General features: G+C 53.1%; 2 protein-coding genes across 5 annotated transcripts in view; one reads left to right on the forward strand and one right to left on the reverse strand.

Moving 5' to 3' along the window:
• The window catches only part of ENTREP2 (endosomal transmembrane epsin interactor 2), a 448581-nt gene extending 434970 nt beyond the window's left edge, over positions 1-13611 (forward strand). The window contains exons 8-11 of the mRNA XM_077762351.1: positions 1579-1654; positions 7342-7548; positions 9185-9259; positions 10284-13611. Coding sequence (XP_077618477.1) covers positions 1579-1654; positions 7342-7548; positions 9185-9259; positions 10284-10606 — 681 coding nt within the window. The 3' untranslated portion in view covers positions 10607-13611. The remainder of the gene's footprint in view (positions 1-1578; positions 1655-7341; positions 7549-9184; positions 9260-10283) is intronic.
• A 1045-nt stretch (positions 13612-14656) lies between these two features.
• Positions 14657-18306, reverse strand: part of APBA2 (amyloid beta precursor protein binding family A member 2) — a 210523-nt gene continuing 206873 nt past the window's right edge. For 2 of the 4 annotated variants that reach the window (XR_013334723.1, XR_013334722.1), the window contains 2 exons: positions 17696-18001; positions 15924-15982 (listed from right to left, as the gene is read on the reverse strand). Coding sequence is in view for 2 of the 4 variants with exons in the window: in XM_077762406.1 (XP_077618532.1) it covers positions 15911-15982 (72 nt within the window). In the remaining 2 variants the exon portion in view is untranslated. Of the gene's footprint in view, positions 15983-17695; positions 18002-18306 lie in introns of all 4 variants that reach the window. The other 2 variants (XM_077762406.1, XM_077762405.1) reach the window with 1 other exon arrangement.

The following is an 18306-nucleotide window of genomic DNA, read 5'->3' on the forward strand; positions in this document are numbered from 1 at the left end:
ACACCTTGAGGGTGTTGTTCCTTTTTGTATGATCTCGCAGAATACTCTCACAGGGATTTCTGACATCGGTCGTAGGCACAGAGCAATTTCAGTGAAAATGAAGGTGAGTGTTGGTGGCCATGTGAGTCTCCCTCCCCCAATTCCCTCCCTGGTCGAACAGGATCTCGAGCTAAGGAAGGAAAATAGAGCGTGCGGCGTTATAGATATATGGGAACAAAGGGAACATTTGGGCAGCTCTGGGTCTTTGGCACAAGTGGGGTCCTTGCCCCCCAAACCGTGTCCCAGGTTCCCCCTCCCACCAGGGGCACGGGTCACCTGCTTTGTGTTGGTGAGAGGCCTGCAGCCTGGTTGAAAGAGACGAAGATGATCAGCTGTCTGATTGAAGTAGCAGGAGACCAACAAGGGAGGCAGAGACGTTATTACCTGAACTGGAATGGGACCAATCCACGGGTGCCCACCTGAACTTCCCGGGCCTCCCCCCGAGCTCATTATTTGCAAGCAAGTCCCCGAAGCAATTCTGAAATAACACAAGGATTCAGAAATCGTTTTTTGAGACAGCACAGAGGCACATGTATGCAGCGTTCGTGACACTCAGACACGTGGCCTGTGTGGGACCATTGTGCCCTAAAACAGCAGTGAAACAGATGTGGTCATAGTGGGAACCGAGTGTGCGAGCAGAAGATGGGCAGGTGAAGACAGGGCAAGAGAGCAGATGTGCCCCATCCCCACCCAGCCAAGGAAGCCTGGTCTTCCGCTGCTCATCTTCCCGATGTGCTGTCTGGGCAGAATGATCCATTCGAGAAGAAATCTGCAAGAGCATGATGACTTCCAAACATGATGCTGGCTTCACAGCCACTCAGTGCACCAGGACGGGACAGTGCCCAGGGCCACGGGGCCCGCGTTCACCCAGCACATGGCCTGAGTGGACCTGGACCCTGAGCTCAAGCTCAGGCAGGGAGGGAAGCCTTGGGAACAACCTTTTGATTCCATCTGCAGAAGGCAGAAGGAAGTGGAGCAAATGCACACTATGGGGGCATCTGGGAGGTTACCAAGGCCAAGACTGTTTATTAAATGCCCACCCTGTGTCCAAGCTGTGCTGACCCAAAGCATTACAGGTCTCTTGACTGTCCCCCCGTGGCTTTATTCTTCCTGGGTGTGGAAGCAAGGAGGAGAGTGGTTGGGAGGAAAGAGATAGAAGTGAGGTCAGGGGCTCTCCTGCCTCCTGCAGTGACTTCTGTCGGACCCAAAGAGTGCTCCCTGGAAGTGGAAGGTGAGTGGGCTGAAGGTGGCTGGCCCCTGGCCCTGGTGGGCTCTTGGGGACTGATCAGCACTCTGATTTCAGAAAAAGAAACCAGGCTTTGGTTTTGGCAGTGACCCTCTGGCCTTGGCATCCTCACAGCCTGACCCCATAAATTAGGAGAGAATGGTAGAAATGTAACTACATGTCACTTAGTACTTCTTTCTAGAAGATTAATTCTGAAGATAGCCTTGATTTCTGGAGTCTTAATTTCTGGAGTCTGTTGTGCTGTGCCCTCCAGATGACAGATGACCCACCTGATGACTTGTTTCTTGCTGTAGCTTACGAGTGTAGATCAGCCGGCGACCGAGTCCAGCCCTGGGGACCCAGATGCCACTGCTGGCTTCAGCACACAAGGTAATCTTATCCTTTTGAGCATTTGAAATAAGAAGTTTCTATTTCTCAAAGCATATTTCCTTCCCGCCTCCTACTTCCTTCTCTCCTCCTTCCTAAGACTGCCCTCCCTCCATTTCTTACTCTTTAAAGGGTTGGAATTTGCTACAGCCTCTGATGTTTAGTACCATATAACTTATCCACCGTTCCTTTCTTACCAGCAGCAGTAGTAAGTCAGTATACCTGGGGGACCTCATGCTTTCTCTGGTGGGATTTACTCCCATCTACTCCAGCACCTTTCTACTCCACTTAAGGGATAGGAGTTTGAAGAAGTTCTTGACTCCATCTGGGATGGACCCTTCCTGGACCAAAAACTACCAGGCTCATATCCACTGGGCTCAGGAGGGGGCCAGCCCTGGGCCCCTGTGTGGCCCCTGGCTTTGAGTGACGGGTTGGAGAAGGGACACTAGCAGTTGTGTCCTAGAGGTCATTGAAGGAAAAATGTGGAAAGTCCAATCTCACGTGTGGTGGGGGAGGGAGCCACAAGGCAAAGCCAGAGGCACGGAGGTAGTTGAGGTGTCAGGAAACCAGTCAAGCCTGAGTAGAAGAGGGAGCACATGGGTGGGGGCTGGGTGTTTCCATCTTCTTCAGATCCCCTAGGTGGGCTCATGGGGGGAGGTTTGTTCAGAGACAGAAGTCAGCTAACTTGTGAAAGAACTAAGGGTCCCAGAAAGGACCCCCATTATAGTCCCGGGCTGTCTGCCCTTGATCCCAACTCTTAGTTAACATCCAAGAAACAAGAAGGGGCTAGCCTTCTGTGAGGACATCTTTCTGGGTTGTACTAGGCCTGGTCTCTGCAGTTATGGGATTTGGAAGTGACCTTGTCTTTCCCTTGATGGCTCCAAGCAGCCATTAAAAGCTGTGTCTAAGAGGTGGTGTCCTGTGACCTTCCAAGAGACTCCTTCAGGGCACAGTTTGGCCTGTACACAGGCCAGTGCATTCTAGACCTGCGCTGAGGGGGCTCCCCCTTCCCCATTCCAGCCCCATCACTCCTGAAAACACAACTTCTGCAGGAAAGCATGGTTGGAAAGGCCAAGCAGCCTGGTGGTTCCCAGAGCCCAGGGCAGGTAGAGATGGACAGAGAAGTCAGGAATTCATCCAGGGTGGGCCTTCCTCACTCCCCAGGCTCTAGATAGTTAACTAGGCTTGACTGAGAAGCTTGGGGCTGCTCCGAACACTGACTCCTGGCAGAGGGGTCAGGCCTAGAAGTGGGCAGGAATATATAGAAAGTACTGACAGAGCTCATAGGACGGCACGCCAAGCAGGATTCACGTTAGAAAAGATGCCTCCCACTGGGTAATTTCTGTATGGGCTGAGGTTGAGGTCAATGTCATTTTCGGGCCTATGCATATCCAGCTGTCCCAGATCATTTATTGCTTTTGCACATTTGTCAAAACTCAGCTGGGCATAATGGCACAGGTCTATTTCTGGACCCTCTTATCCTGCTCCATTAATCTGTGTGTCCATCCCTCTGCCAACAGCACCCTGTCCTGGTGGCCATTGCTCTGTGGCGAGCCTTAATATGGGGCAAGCCATTGCTCTGTGGCGAGCCTTAATATGGGGCAAGCCCAACCTCTGCTTTGCTCCTCTTTGTCAAGATTGTTCTTGGTCCTCTAGGGCCTATTTCCATGTCACTCTTAGAATCCACTTGTCTGTGCCTACAAAACCTTTAACTGGGAATTTAATAGAAATTGCATTCAGTTTTTTTTAGTGTTTATTTATTTTTGAGAGAGACAGAGTGTGAGCAGGGGAGGGATAGAAAGAGGGGGAGACACAGAATCCAAAGCAGGCTCCAGACTCCCAGCTGTCACCACAGAGCCCAACGAGTGGCTTAAACTCACCAAGCGTTAGGTTATGTCCTGACCTGAAGTCAGACACTCAACGGACTGAGCCACCCAGGCGCCCTGGAATTGCATTCAACCTGTAGAGCAATTTGGGTAGAATTGCTGTCTTTGCAAAGCTGAACCTTCTCATGTAGGAACATGGTACGTCTGTCTCTCTGTTGATCTGGATTTTCTTTGATTTCTTTCATCAGTGTTTTAGCATTTTCAGAATACAGATCCTGAACATGTTTTGTTAAGTGTATACTTAGGAGTTTCATTTTCTGTGGAGCATCTGTAAATGGTATTGTGTTTTTACTTTTGGTTTCTGCCTGCTCATTGTTAGTACGTGTGACCAACCACAGTACTGATGTGATTCATTCTTGTGTGATTTCCCTTGCATCCTACAACCTTGTCAAACTCACGTATTTAGCTCTAGAATTTTTTGAGGGCAGCGGAAGGGGGATAGATTCTCGTATTGTTTTTCATCTATTAAAATAAAATAATACTGAGGACATGGATGCTGGCAAGACCACAGGGAAGATGCTACACCCAGTTCTGACTGGCAGCTTGGAACTCAGCCCACCCTTTTGACAGAGCATCTTGATAAAGAGCCATAAAATGTTTATGCCATTAGATGTGGTGATCACACTTCTAGAACTCCCCTAGGGAATGCAAAAAGCAAACACATAAACAAACAAACAAATAAATAGAAAAGAAAAGAAAAAAAAAATCATAGGCATGAAGATAACTTGTGTTCTTCATAAGAATAAAAACTTACAGGGACAGCGAAGTCCATTGATAAGAGTCAAGGAAAATATATTACATATGCTAAATATGTCATCACACATTAATTAGGAGAAATGCTTGTGATCTATTTAGGTGAAAAACTGCAAGTCCACTGGGATTATTACTACTGTATAAACAGGCTCACAGCACAAGCCAGTGAAGGCGTACAAGAATGAGCTACCCGTCTTGGCCTATGAGCTTTCCCTGTAATGTTACCCTAATCTTATGTTTCCATTAATTATAGATATTCAGAGCTAAGTCACATTTCTCTCTCTGACTGTTTCCCTAAGGAACCCAGCCATTGGATGGATTGTCACTGACTTTAAGAAAATTGGGACTGGGGCACCTGGGTGGCCCAATCAGTCGATTGATTGAGTGTCTAACTCTTGATATTGACTCAGGTCATGATCTCACAGTCTTGGGATCGAGCCCCATGTCAAGCTCCACTCTGAGTAAGGAGTCTGCTTGGGATTCTCTCTGCCTCTCTGTCTCTCTCTCCCTATGCCCCTTTCTCTGTCTCTCTCCCCACCCCACCCCAAATAAACATAATTTAAAAAAAGAAAATTGGGACCAAGGGTATATTCTTATGTCCAATTTCATAAAATAATATATATTAAATACATACAGATTTTTTTTGTATGTCAATTATACCTCCATAAAGCTGTAAAAAAGTGAGAACTCTGAGGTCAAGGGGAATCAGCAGGAATAAATGTTCTTCAAAATAGTTTTAATATACTGCTGTGTAATGTTGATACAGTTAATAATTATACTTTCTGGTTTGAAGTGTTCTAATGATACAGGGGAGTATTTCTTTTATACATTTATACATTCAGCTTTGAGTATTTGCCCAACCAATTCCTTAGATAAACTCCTAAAAGTGAAATTGTTGAGGCCAAGGAAATGTGTATTTTAGGTTTTGATGTGTTGGCCACATTGCATTCTGGGAAGGTTTTCTTGCTGGTTTGCACACCCACCAGCAGTGTTTGGGTGATACCCCAAGGCATCGTCATTCCTGGTGATCTATGTCACCCTTGCAGGTGACTGTGGTACACACACAAGATTGAGTGTGAGCAGCTCTTTACATGTTTAGTACCTACGTGTTGGTCAGTTTTGGGTCCACTTTTTTGCAGTGTTTTGTGTGTGTGTGTGTGTGTGTTTTGTAGATTTATAAGAAGACTATTTGTTAAACAGAGACATTCTCTCACTTTTCCTATTAATTGTAGGGATGCTTTCTCTGTTAATGATGCCTGTTGCCATATACAGTTTTACAATTTTTCTTGTTGTCAGACTTACCAAGCTTTTCCTTTCTGGTTTCCATCATGTTGACAAAGTCTTTCTCCACCCCAAGTGTAGGCTTATTCTCATATTTTCTACCACTATTCTTCTACTATTTAAAAAAAGAAAAGGATTAATCATTCTGAAGAATTTTTATTTAAAGTTTATTTATTTATTTTGAAAGAGAGAGGATTAGCAAGGGAGGGGCAGAGAAGGAGAGCAAGAGAGAATCCCAAGCAGGCTCCACACCATCAGCACAGAGCCCAGTGCAGGGCTTGAACCCACAAACCATGAGATCATGACCTAAACAGAAATCAAGAGTGGGATGCTTAACTGACTGAGCCACCCAGGTGCTGCTGAAGAATTTTTTTTTTTTTGCATGTGATTTGTGAGGTTCAGTTCATCTTTCTGTTTTCCAGATGAACTGATTGTCTCAAAGCGTCTATTGAGAGGGCAGGGGTAGACAGTGGAAGCTGGGAAAGCAAGAACTCTAGAAGTGGGCTGCTTCCAACCAGCTCCACCACTCAGTGGCCTCACGACTCTCTTCCCCTGAGGTCTCTTAACCATGTCTCCTGAGTGGTTAACCGGGTGGGCTGTGAGGATTACGTGGGAGGTCACCTGTAAATCCCTTGGCATTGGGGAAGCTCCCAGACACAGAGCGCACTAGAAACAGAGAAGCCTCCCACAGGACCCACAGGAAGGAATGGAAGGGAAAGACTCCAAAGCTTCCCACCTTGGAATTGTTTAGGCTCCTGTGAGTCTTACAAAGCATCCCCCAGGTGGGCCACTCACCTCAAAAATCTACTCCTGCGGAGTGATTTGCCTCATGGCAGGCAGCTCTGACGTTCGTGATGGGATCAAAGAGCAGAGGGAGCAGTGCTTCCCAAGCCTTAAAATATGTGCACACAGGTCCCCCGAGATTTTGTTAAGACAGATTTTGATCCAGTCCCCCCCACCAGGTACCAACCTTGGGGTAGTGAGAGGCCGGAGCCCGACCTGACCAGCATCACAGGGATAGAGCAGTGGGTTGCACACTTAGGGGCCATTAGAATCCCATGAAGTCTTGTTCAAACTCCCATGGCTGGGCCCACTCACTAGTTTCTCATTCATTGGGTCTGAAAGAATTCCCAGGCAATGCTGATGCTGCTGGCCTGGCCCCCACCTTGAGGATCAGGTGGGCATCGCGGGGCTGGTTCCTCCACCTGCCTGACCAGCGCATGACTTGCACACCAGCCCCCAGGCTGTGCCCTCTGTGTGGGGCAGGCAGGTTCTCAGGCCCACACAGACCTGGCTAGGATGCCCTGATGACCCTCTGAGCCTTGTACTTCTCCTCATGGGACCTGTTCATAGAACACTCTGTGACCTCCGCCTTCCTATACTTCAAACCCCCCGAGGGATGCCCTAGATGGGAGATGGGGCTGATTTCCAACTTTCAGTCTTGCAGAGTATGAAGGGTGTACGTGCCCCTATCCCATACCCCTTCTGGAATGATTCTTGGGAGATCATCTGGTGTCCCCCAAAACCTTTCTATACCATAAAGCATTTGTAAACCTGCTCAGTGTTCACACGCCCCCAAGATTACAGGGTTGTCTAGATTTGGTGTTGAAGGGTGGACTGCTCACTCAGGCCCCCTGCAGGGGGGTGGCTCCACAAGGCTGAGATTTTCACTCTCAGCTCCATCAGGAGTGTGAGTGAGCATTGTGCCTGTCTTGGGTGACTCTGTGGTGGCCTGTTGCCAGAACTAACACTGGGTCCCTTGCCTTGCAGAGCCCGCAGATAGCTCGAGCCTCCTGGCATCCGAGGGTGCCACTGCACGAGGCCTAAGCCCTGAGGGCCCCGTGGGTGCCTCACAGCCCCTGCCACCTGACCTGGAGTCCCCTGAGGGCCCTGACCAGAGCACGCTGGCACTGCCAGGCCCTGGGCGTGTGACCCGCTCCACCAGCGACCCCACTTCATGCGCATCCAGCATGGCAGGTACGACTGGGCCAGCCCCCTGGTGCCCTCAGCATGTGCTCTGCTCTGCCCTGGACACTGCAGGCCTGAGCTGAGAGAGTCAAGACCAGGCCCTGTGACCTTGGCTCAGGGGCCACTTTGGAAATGTGGTCTTAATGCCCAAGGGCCCTAGGGAGGGGTGGACAGTCAGGGGCCTCTGTTGTGCACCCATCAGGCTTTCTACTCTCTGGCTTGTGAGTAAGGGGAGGAGGGATGGAAGGTTTGGGGTGATGAGAGCCCACTCAGGGTCGGCCAGCCCCTGATATTAGCCTGCTGGTTGCCCCCCAGCTCTGGGGCCCAGGTGGGCACCCAGGTCAGGCAGATGACCACTGGCTTTATCCATCCATCAGCCAGGACTAGCCTGGGCTCCAGCCTTCTGGGAAGTGCCAGTGCCTGCTGCATGGTCTGGTGGAACCCAGGGCAACATAAAGCATGGCTGTATCTCAGTGATGGCGCTAGGTGGGTGGGGTGTCCTCCACCTGGAGCCGCTCCAGGCAGACAGGGGTGTGTTTCCAGGAGCATTTCCTGGGTAACCCTTGGCAGCACTCCATGTGTGTGGCTTGAAGCTCAAGTCAGAATCACCCATGTGACTCGAGTTGGGCAGCGCCCCCCCTGGGCTGTAGGACCTGGCATCAGAGTTCCTAGATTTGCACTTCACACCAGCGCCCCAGAGGGCTTGTACATCCTGAGGTTGGAGAACCTGCACTTCCTCCCATGACGCTAGGCTTTGAGCGGGGAGGACGGCCGTGACTTTGCCGGTAGAGAATGGTGGGAATCATGGCTGCAGGGCCATTGGACCATGCACTTCATCCAGTGGGACTGTAAGAACCCCAAAGAGGCCCCCTGGCTGCCTGGACTCAGTGGTCTTGTCCAGCTGACCTCCAAATACACCAGACCCATGCGCCAGGAGAAGTGTATCCCTGGAAGGAGCCAGGAACCCACAGAGATCATTGCCTACCAGTCCTCCATCTGGCTACCTCCCCTCCCATATTCAGTTCCCAGCTCACTAGACAAGCCTCCATCAGACTCTTCTCCTGAAGCCCCGCCTCCCAGCACCCCCACCTGCCGGCCCTCCCCTGTGCTGGGTTTTCTAAGCTCAGCCTTCTCTCCCTCCTTCTAGGGGGTTATTACGTTTGCATCTACTCTGTGGCCCCCTGATGGCTTCCTTTGGCCTATCCTCCCCTCAGTGAAATTCGGACTCTACAAACCATGACATTTTAGGGGTGAGGATGAAGAGAAGACAAGTCACAGTGCCTTCTCTGAGTCCCCACACCACCCTGTCGGCCGCTTCGCAGCTCCACAGGATAGTTACTGTTCCACGTGTCACAAGCATGTGCCTCCCCAGGGTCTCTGGGGACCTTCAGACGTGGGGGAGGTATTCTGATGAAACACACTGGGTTTGCTTGTGGCACTGGTCCTCTGCGCTGTGCCCGGCCGGGTGACACCACCTGCCAGCTGTGGGGCTGCTTTTGTGTGATCCGTGCACAGGTTTGTGTAACTTCACGAGTTTTTCTCTGCTTGTCCAGCATCTAATATCTCTTAGCCATAGAAGGGTGTGGTGTTACCATTAATGCCTTCTTCCCTTTCATGTGTGACCTGAGTTCTCTCTCTGATTAAGGCAACGCCTCTTCGCATCCGCCCTCCTGCAGCCAGGACCTTGAAGCAGGACTGGCCAGGGCTGCTCTGGGAACCGGTGAGACACTCCCTTTTCTAAAACGCTTCAACACGTGCTGCAAGATGGGGGGCTGGGGTTGACTGGTGGTCTTTGTCTGGGTCCAGCCCTCACAGTGCCACCCGGGAGCACGGGAAGGGACGGCCTTCCCTTCCCTTCTTTCTTGAGAGGATGTGTTAGAGCCTATAACTCACCTAACATGCACGTGGCTGCTTGTTTCACTGTATTTATGAGATGCTGTTTTCAAGGGAGATTGCCCTCATGTATGAGGTTTTCTTTACAGTTTCTCATACTTAATTATCAGGCTTGCTCCACTGCTATCAAAAATAGGCCAGACCACCCAGAATGTGTTTCCTCTGTGTGACTTGACACACACTGTGGGCAAGTCAGGCCTTAATCTGGTCCTCAGTGAGCTGGTCACAGGAGATGCCATCAAACCAGTGCTTGCTCCTCAGGTCATCCAGAGCAGCCCTGGGCCCTGTCGGGAGCTCGTTCCAGGTCTCCTGGCCTTGGCTCAGTGGGTACTGGGAGCAGGACCCTGATGCTCAGAGCATCTGAGGTGGCTCCTACCTACCCTTGACCCGGTGGGGGTGCTCTCATTGCCCCTCTGGCACTCCCAGCTCTGATCTTGAGGACGACCTGTCTCTAATGCCATTGGACCCATAGGGGCAAAGCTCATTGAGGCAGGGAAGGCTGAGCTCAGGAATTCTAGCAGAGAGACAGATGAAGGGGGATTCCTCCCCTGCACCTGCCCTTCTCTCCCTGCCTGCGCCCCATTTTGCCTCATCTCCAGTCCTTCAGCTCCAGGGGCAGCGGTGGCCCCTCTAGGTTAATGACAGCTCAACTCAGGGCTGAGAGCGGCCAGGCCACACCAGGGATGAAGGGACACAGGACACTCCCAGGGCGCCAGCCCAGGACCATGGAAATCCCAGCAGAAAGCGTATCCCAAGCAGCCTTGCGTTTGCTTTGTAGAGAATTCATTTAACAGCTGCCTTCTGTTTTGTTTTGGTTGTTTTCAGATTTTATCTTTTCCCTTGATTTTTAGTTTCCCTATCTCACTCTGCCATAGCCGCCTGTGCTTGTCGGCACCGGCTCTCGCCACCGGGACAGCCAGATCCCCGGAAAACAGACCACCGGTTAAAGCCAGAGGCCTTACAGACAGTCTTGAAAGAGCGGCCACGCTCATTAGTGGATGGCAAGGCCCATGCAGACACCAGGGTTTTGGTGGCTAAATTTTTGGAACACTCGAACTGTGCCCTCCCTCCCGAGGTGCAGCATGTGGTGGGCACCTTCCGCCCAGCGGTCATGTCTGAGGAGCACCACGTGGACGAGGCCATCTTTAGCGCCAATGTTCTGGACCAGGTATGAACAAGCCACAGGTCCTGACACGGACACGGAAAGGCCTAGGCCAGTGGCTGGAGGCCACCGTGCATGCGGGGAGGGGCTGAAGCCTAGGAGTATCTCCATGTGGCTCAAACGGGGAACTGCCGTCCCTCTCTTGTGGAGGGTCCAGTCCATTGTTTTCTTGGGGATGACACTTCCTACCTACTCTCGTGATGCAGAGAAATGACTCTCGTGGCCATCGTGAACTCTGGGTTTTTGTCAGGCATGTAGCACCTGACGCGTGCTCCAGGAATTCTCCTGGAACTGGAGACACAAAGCATCTTCAAAATCACGGCCATCGAAAAGCAAGATTCTCCCTCACCTCTGATTTAGTTGAGTGTTTAGTGGATAGAGGAGGACATCGAGTAATGAGACGATTTTCTTCTATGATTTGTATCACTCACTGGTTGACCCTTTATCATGTGCTAGAAAATGGGTAATTCCAGCACGGACGGCAGCCCAGGCCCAGCTCTCTGCCCGCAGGATGCAGGGCTGTTGTGGAAACAAATCATTACAAGGGCCTCACTGGAGCCCAGGCCACCTCCAGGCAGCAGGCCTGTGTGGCAGGGAGCTCTGCTGGACGCACACCCTCTGCCCCTCTGTCACCTAGTCTCCTGGGCCTCCTCTCTGTACCCTCCCTTCTTAGGGTGGCCTCCCTGCTTTCTCTCTGGCTGTCTGTCCATGGTCTCCTACTCTGCAGACACTTTTGGTGAGCCCCTCTGGGGGGGGGTCTTCCCTGTGTCTACCCTCCCCAGGATGGCCTGGATAGGTGGAGGTCTGGGGGGGAAAAGGCCTGTGTCCCAGGATCTGTGCACCTCCAGAGAAAGCAAGTCTCTGATGACCCAGAACAGTCCCTTCCCAGCCAGGCAGCGGCCACATCTGATTGGAGGATGCAGCTTGTAAGTCGCATCTTTCCATAAAACACCCACTGAGCTGGGTCCTGGATGCGGGCAGGCCCAGCCTCTCTGCAGGGGCAGCTTGGGTGTCTGACTTTCTTGCCCCCACCCCCACCCCCCACCCCTCATGTTCTGGCAACATTACCAGCAGCCGCTTCCCAACAATGGCCCTGGAGCAGCACTGGTCTTCAAGAACTTTCTGCAGAAGTAGGAATGCCTGTCTCTGTGCCCTCCACAACAGCGGACACTGGCACCTGAGCTGTGGCCTGCATTGAACAAGGCAGCCCAGAGCGCACACATCTGAACCAAGAGCCCAAGGGCCTGGCATGTGGAGCGCAGGGGGAGGACCCGACGACTGCCCATTGCTGCTTGGTGTCCGGCAGTCTAGGGGCCGCGTGCTTTCCCTCTGCCCTCCACCCCACTGCAGCCAATGTGCAGGGGGTGCGTCTGTGTGGTCGAAAGCCCAGAAAGGGGTGGCAGGGAGGGTCTGCTGCCCAGACGCCTGAGCCCCCAGGAACTGAGGTGTAGGAAGCCTGCTGGGACAGTCAGCTTTGAACACTGTGCTTCAGTGATGGTCTCGGTCATTGCCTCCCTCAATTCTGGGTGAGGTGAGAGAGCTAAAAACAATACCCATCAAGGCCTTTTGATGCCAACTGGAACTTTTCCACCGGAGAACCCCAGAGATGAATTATGAGCACTTTATCCGACTATAAAATGGAAAAATCTCTTCTCTAATTTTTCTCAGCTGAGGGCTTTTGGAGTCCGCCCCCTCAAAGCAAATCCCTTCACAGGTACAGTCAATTGATGGTTTTTCAAGGAGTCTCCCCTAAGCCCACCAGCAAAGCGTTTGTGGCTGTTGATGCCCTGGCCTCTGAATTCGGGGCATTTTCAAGGTCTCTGGGGTGGGGCGCCAGAGCGGAGTAAGCTGCGGGGGTTTCCACCTGCATGTAGGGGGCCCGCCCCCAGGCTTGGGGGCCTGCGCACGGAAGCGTCCCTGGGCCAAGCCCTAAGCCTGGAATTTGAGTGAGGCCAGTGCCTTTCCTCCCCACTCCCACCTCTGGGCTGGAGCTGGGTGAGGAGGGGACATCACTACCTGTATTGTGCAGCCATGGTGAGCAGCCACTGGGAGCCTGCCCTGCTGCTCTGTGGCCTTTGCTTCTCCTCCCTGTGGTGGGACCGTGTTTTCTCTGCCATCTAGGGCTCCTGCTACAGCCTCTGTCTCCATGGGGGCTCAAGTGGGCGCTCTGGCCCGAAGCCCAGAGGCCTGGAGAGATAGTAACTCTATCTTGCGATTGAGAAAACTGTACCAAATTTTATAACACTCAGCTAGAAACTTCTGCCCATCCGCTCAGGTCCCCAGGTGGCCCACATGGCAGGGTCCTGGGTCCTGGCTTCCAGGAAAGGTCCCCGGAAGAGAGGAGTGCCAGTTAGAGCTACTAGGAATGAGCCAGGGACCCGACTCGCCAGTTCTAGTACCCAAGACCCTGCTCTGCTCAGCAGCATGTGGGAGCCAGGAGCCTCAGCAGCAAGCCCAGACCATGTGGGTGCATGACTGGGGGAAAGTTGGTTTCATCCCCTCGCTGGGGCACCCTCTCATACCCCTCCTCTTGTTAAAGCATCAGCAAGCCAGGAAGAGCTTGATGGGCTATGCCAGGAAGCTAAGGCGTGGGACCCCCACCTGCCTTTTCCCACCACCCAAAGGAGGTCAGCTTGGCATGGGGCCAGAGCCCATCCAGACACTGCCATTTGCCTGGTGGCCGAAAGAAAGACGAGGTGGGTGAGCTCTGGACCCCACCTCTGTGGCAAATAAGCACGGGATTCATCCTTCACAAGGACTTAGTCTCCTTCAGCTGGTGACAACAATGCAAATTAAATGCTTTTAACAAACCATGTAACAGAAAGCTTATTTCAGATGGATGTGTTTCCTCCCTCCCTGCCCTCAGCTGTATTGATTCACAGATGCTGCTATTAGGCAGAATTTATAGGAAATTGTTTTCAAGCCACAGGAGACCTGTTTGTACAACTTGAAGGTTGTATTTATTTAATGTACCTCAAGGTGTTTTCATAATGATCAGTGTTTTAATAAAAACTATTTCTGGCCTCTGTGTCTCTGGGTCTAATTGGGACAGAGCCAGAGAGGCACCTCTGAAGCCAGGATCTCGAGCGGCCCGCGGGGAGTGAGAGACACCCCCGGCCTCCCCACCACGTCTCCCAGTATCCTTCCAGAGAAGGGCAGAGGGCAGAGGGCAGGTGTGTGCACACATGTAGGTCCCGCCAGGGCTGGCCCAGAGCTGTCCCTCCGTGCGTGTGACATCCGAGGGTTCCAGGAGGAATGCAGGCCAATGGCTCAGAGCTCTTTCCATCTAGATTTTTTATGTGTACTGTTTGGTGGGATCCCCATCCCCGTGTCACATGCTGCCCACGGATTTCCTCTCCAGAGCCTGTTCCCTGCCTTGTCCTGGACAACGCAAGCACACACCCCTGGCTCTCCCCTGAGCCAAGGCCCCTTCCCTATTCATCACCCAAGTGTGTGGGTCACATCTGGCGGGCTGTGAAGGGCCTCGTCAGTAGATCACAGCATGGAGAGTAGATCGCTTGTGCGCAAAGCAGAGGTGGGTCCCACCAGGCCAGGCTCCCCAGACCAACAAGGGGACACGCCCCCAGGCCGCCTTCTGACCAAAGCCCATGTTCATCCCTGCCTCCCTATGCCAGGGAACAGGCCACAAAAGACCCTAAAGGTAAGCAGATGCCACTGGGCTGGGTGGTCCATACAAACATGCACTCACAACTTACCTCTCCTGGAGCTCATTGAAATTTAAACCAGGAGAAGCACAAGGCTTCTTCTCCCCCTTATGAATTAGCAGCCCGTCTCCTCCCTGGGATGGGGTGGGCGAGGCGGACCTGGTGACCTGTCTCCATCACTGACCCTGTAGCCGCTGCAGGGCCAGCCCAGCCTGACACCTGGTGCCTGGAGCACCCCCCTCTCCAACCTCACCGGAAAGGAGTCCCGTAGGCCCCAGCCCCAAAGGAGACGCCCTCAGCACGCGGCACTGCTGTAGAGCTGCGCCGTGAAGCGCTGAAGGTTGAGGGAAGCCGGGCATTCATTTCTCAGTTGACAAACCAGCCATGCACACAGCTCTTATATTATGACTTCAGTTTATTAGTGATATTAGCGAGTCTTCCTAAGGTCGGCTGCATGCAACACACAGGTCACTCCTTGAATACAGTAATCCTAAAGCTTTAGTTACTGCATGGTAAGGCTTCTTAAGTCACAGTGTATTCTTCAAGGCCTGGGCCAAAAAAAAGAGACTTCCAGACAAAATGACGTCGGTTAACATTGACCTCGAAGGAACTGAACTAGACTACGTTTCACTGTATTTACACACGCTGTAATACTTCTCGCAGTGACGCCTGGCTCGCCCAGTGATCTGCGCTCACCACTGACTGCCCCCGGAACCGCCGAGATTTCCAGGGTGGGTTTTGGTTTTTGGGGGAGGACGAGCTCGTGTGTGGATGAGTGTGTGTAGACAAGAGATTTTTAAATAGAGGGCCAATGACGTACCCCCCGTCCCTGGGAGGAAGAGCCAGCGTGCCCTGGCGGGTGAGGGGGGTCTGAGGGCAGGGGGGAAGAGGTGGCCTCGAGGAGGGGTGCCCACAGAAGCCAGCGGAGCCTCGGGGTAGGACAGGAGCGGCAGGCATGGCGACAGGTCATCTGAAAACCCTGAAGTCTGAAGAATGGCTTGTCAAAGTAAAGGTCAAAACCATGAGATTATCTAAATAAATATGGAGTTTCCGTGTTGTAGCCATCATCTTTTATTTAACTCAGGAACGTCTCCCTCCTTGTTAAATACAATCACATGTTCCCGGACGTCACAAGTTACACCCCAGGAGCCGGGCCGCAGCGGCAGAATCGGCCCATTCGAGGCTCTTCAGAACTGTCAGGGTGCCCTCCCCTGAGGCACCTCTGGTCCCAGACAAGGTGCGGGGGCAGGAGGGACGGTCGCTGGCCCCCCGGAGCTTGCTGTCCTCGCAGGGCTTCCTCCAGGGCCGCATCCACAAGTGCCCACGTCCACTCTCCACGGCTTCAGGGAGGAAAGACAAACTCCACACCACACAGAGGTACAGATAAACACCCTTGTCCGTCGCAACAAGAAAACGGGTCAGAATGCAGCAAAACACTTGACTGGTCTACACAGATTGGTTCCTGTGACTCTCCTTTGATGAAGACATACCCCTTATTGTCCAAAAAAAAAAAAAAAAGTGGGTCGTGAGGGCACGCCCTTCAGAGGAGCCAGTGTCCTTGGGTGGGCTGTGGGGTCAGGGGTCAGGTGCTGGGTCCAGCCTTCCGGCTCCTCTGAACCCAGGTGGGCTGGTTGGTGCGGGCTGGGTGGGCCTAGATGTACAGCGGGGTCTCCTGGCCCGTGAGGAGCCTGAACATGGCGGCAGGCATGGTCTTCATGTGGATCTGTCAATGAGAGACAGGCTGAACAGGCTCCCCCTCCTTTCCCTCCCTCCCCCTGATGCAGTCAATTGAGATCACACACACCAGCCCCCCCGCTGGCCGAAGAAACCCCGAGGGTTTTCTGTGCAAAGTGCCAGCCTTCAGAGGGCAGGAAAAATTACCGCGGCCATGGAAGTTTAGAAGGCATTTCCTGACACTACAGACTCACTGGGCCTCCCTATCTGGGTCTTCAGAGGGTTTCACACAAGCTCAAGTGCTAGTTTTTTCTGCAGCTCAAGCTGACAGCAGAGGGGTGAAAAATCAGACTTTTAATTGTGACTACAGTTTGCCCACTTGGCTGGAGGCAGGCTGAGGGGCTCCCAGGCCCTGAAGCCCTTTCCATGAAGCCAAGGAAAGAGGGCTTTGGGGCCTGAGGACGTACAGAGGAGGGCCAGGGACCTCGGGCCCCTCCATCCTTTGGGAGTCAGATAGCAAATGAGTCTTCCAGGGCCTGGTGTCCCTCCCTGGCTCCAAGGGGGCCTGGGTGCACAAACAAAGGCAGAAGACGGCCCCCCAGGGAGATGTGCCTTCTGGGGCACATCCCCCCAAATCCTGTGAGGGCACTGGGAGGAAGAATCAGACCCGTGGATGCACAGAGAAGGTGGTTTCTGCTCCAGCACGGCCAGCCCAGGACTGTGCCAGGCTCGGGCCCTGGGGCTCTGGGAGGTGGAGCTGGCCTGGGTGCTGCTGGCTTTACCCTCCCGTGTGCCCAGCAAGAGGTGACCTGTGGCAGAGGGGCGGGGCATGGTGTGGCCGCCCCAGAGCCGCCCTTCCTTGAGCAAGCAGGTCTCAGGCCCTTGTGTCATGTGTGACCCACCCAGAGAGGCCAAGTGTGCAGACGGTTTGTACACTGTCACCTGCTCCCTGCCCACCCCTGCCCCAGGATGTTTGATCGATTTAGATTTTAGTGTGCCCACCACCCCCAGCATGGCTTTTTCCACCAGAAGAATATTCTGCGTAATTCCTCAATCTGAAACCCACTGCAAACCTCAAGTCTTGTTATCCAGGGACTAATTTTCCAAATGTGCTCAAGGATGGTGGAAAACAGGCAGATACTTCAGTCTCCCAGGCACACCCTTGGCCGCTTTTGTGCCTCTTTGAATATCAGTTCATCTCAGGTCTGAGGAGCTGAAAACATTTCTCCTTCACCTCACTGGCTTCTTCATAGATGTGGAGGCTGATTGCCACAGTGGGGTGGCCGTTTCAAACATCGGATTTTCCATTCTTGGAAGCCCCTTGTGAAAGGATGTAATGGTGCCTACCTGGCCCCTCTCCCTCTTGAGAGCCAGCCATCTGCCACCACCAATCTATGGGAAAATAGGATTCCTCCGCCAGCCTGGCAGTATCACAAAATACAGAGTAGACCTTGGGAATTGTGGCCGGAAGCCCCCTGGGACACAGCACTCACCCAGGGGCCAAGCTTCACCCCCAATGGCTACCAAGAGAGAAGCCACACTCTTCTCCACATGGCCACAGAGCCTGAGCCTGGCCTGCCCAGCTCTGCCCTGGGGACCCCCCAACAGCCCTCACAATTAAATGCCAACTCCCACCCAGCACCCATGTCCTTTGCAACAGGCCTCTCTCCTGACCCACCAGACACACTCGTGCTGGGTGAGGCCTCCTTCCATTTCACATACTCTAAGCACCTTACTTCTCACCCCAAATTACCCTGTTCACCTGTGAGCTCCTTGAGGAAAACTGTGCCCCTCCCCTCTGATGCCCATCAGAGCGATGCTAGGAAGAACTAGAAGAGGAGGGAGGTTGAAGCCCGAGAAACAGGGAAGGGCGCACCGGCCACGGCTGGTCTGCTCTGTGGATGGGAAGACTGCAGGAGGCAGGCAGGGCAGAGAACCCACTTCCGGGGTAGCCAGAGCCTTGTGCCCTGGAAGGAGGGTTGGGCGTCCTGAAGAGGGAAGGGCTCCCAGACTTAGCATGCACGACCAGTTCCAGAAACAGCGTCAGCCACCTTTGCCCTCCTGTTGGCTGCACAAACAGCGGGAATTAATACTCAAATTGCAGCCACTCAGCCTTGTCGTAGCTACTCCCTGAGAGGGAGACCCAGCCCAGCAGCTCAGCAGGTACCCAGGGGGTGGCTCACACAGGGCAAGGTGGGAGCACATGACCAGCACAGACACACTCCAAGATCCCAGCAAGGACAGCTCTCCTGAGAAGGCAGGTTTTCCTGGGGTTGGGGGGAGGGAGAGGGACCAGTGGTTTTCCTGAGCACCTCATACAATGCCCTCGGGGCCACAGATGTTGGTCATGGAAATGCAGTAGAGCCCAGGTGG

Source organism: Crocuta crocuta, unplaced genomic scaffold (genome assembly GCF_008692635.1).
Source record: "Crocuta crocuta isolate KB4526 unplaced genomic scaffold, BGI_CrCroc_1.0 scaffold93, whole genome shotgun sequence".
In the NCBI taxonomy this organism is placed as follows: Eukaryota; Metazoa; Chordata; class Mammalia; order Carnivora; family Hyaenidae; genus Crocuta; species Crocuta crocuta.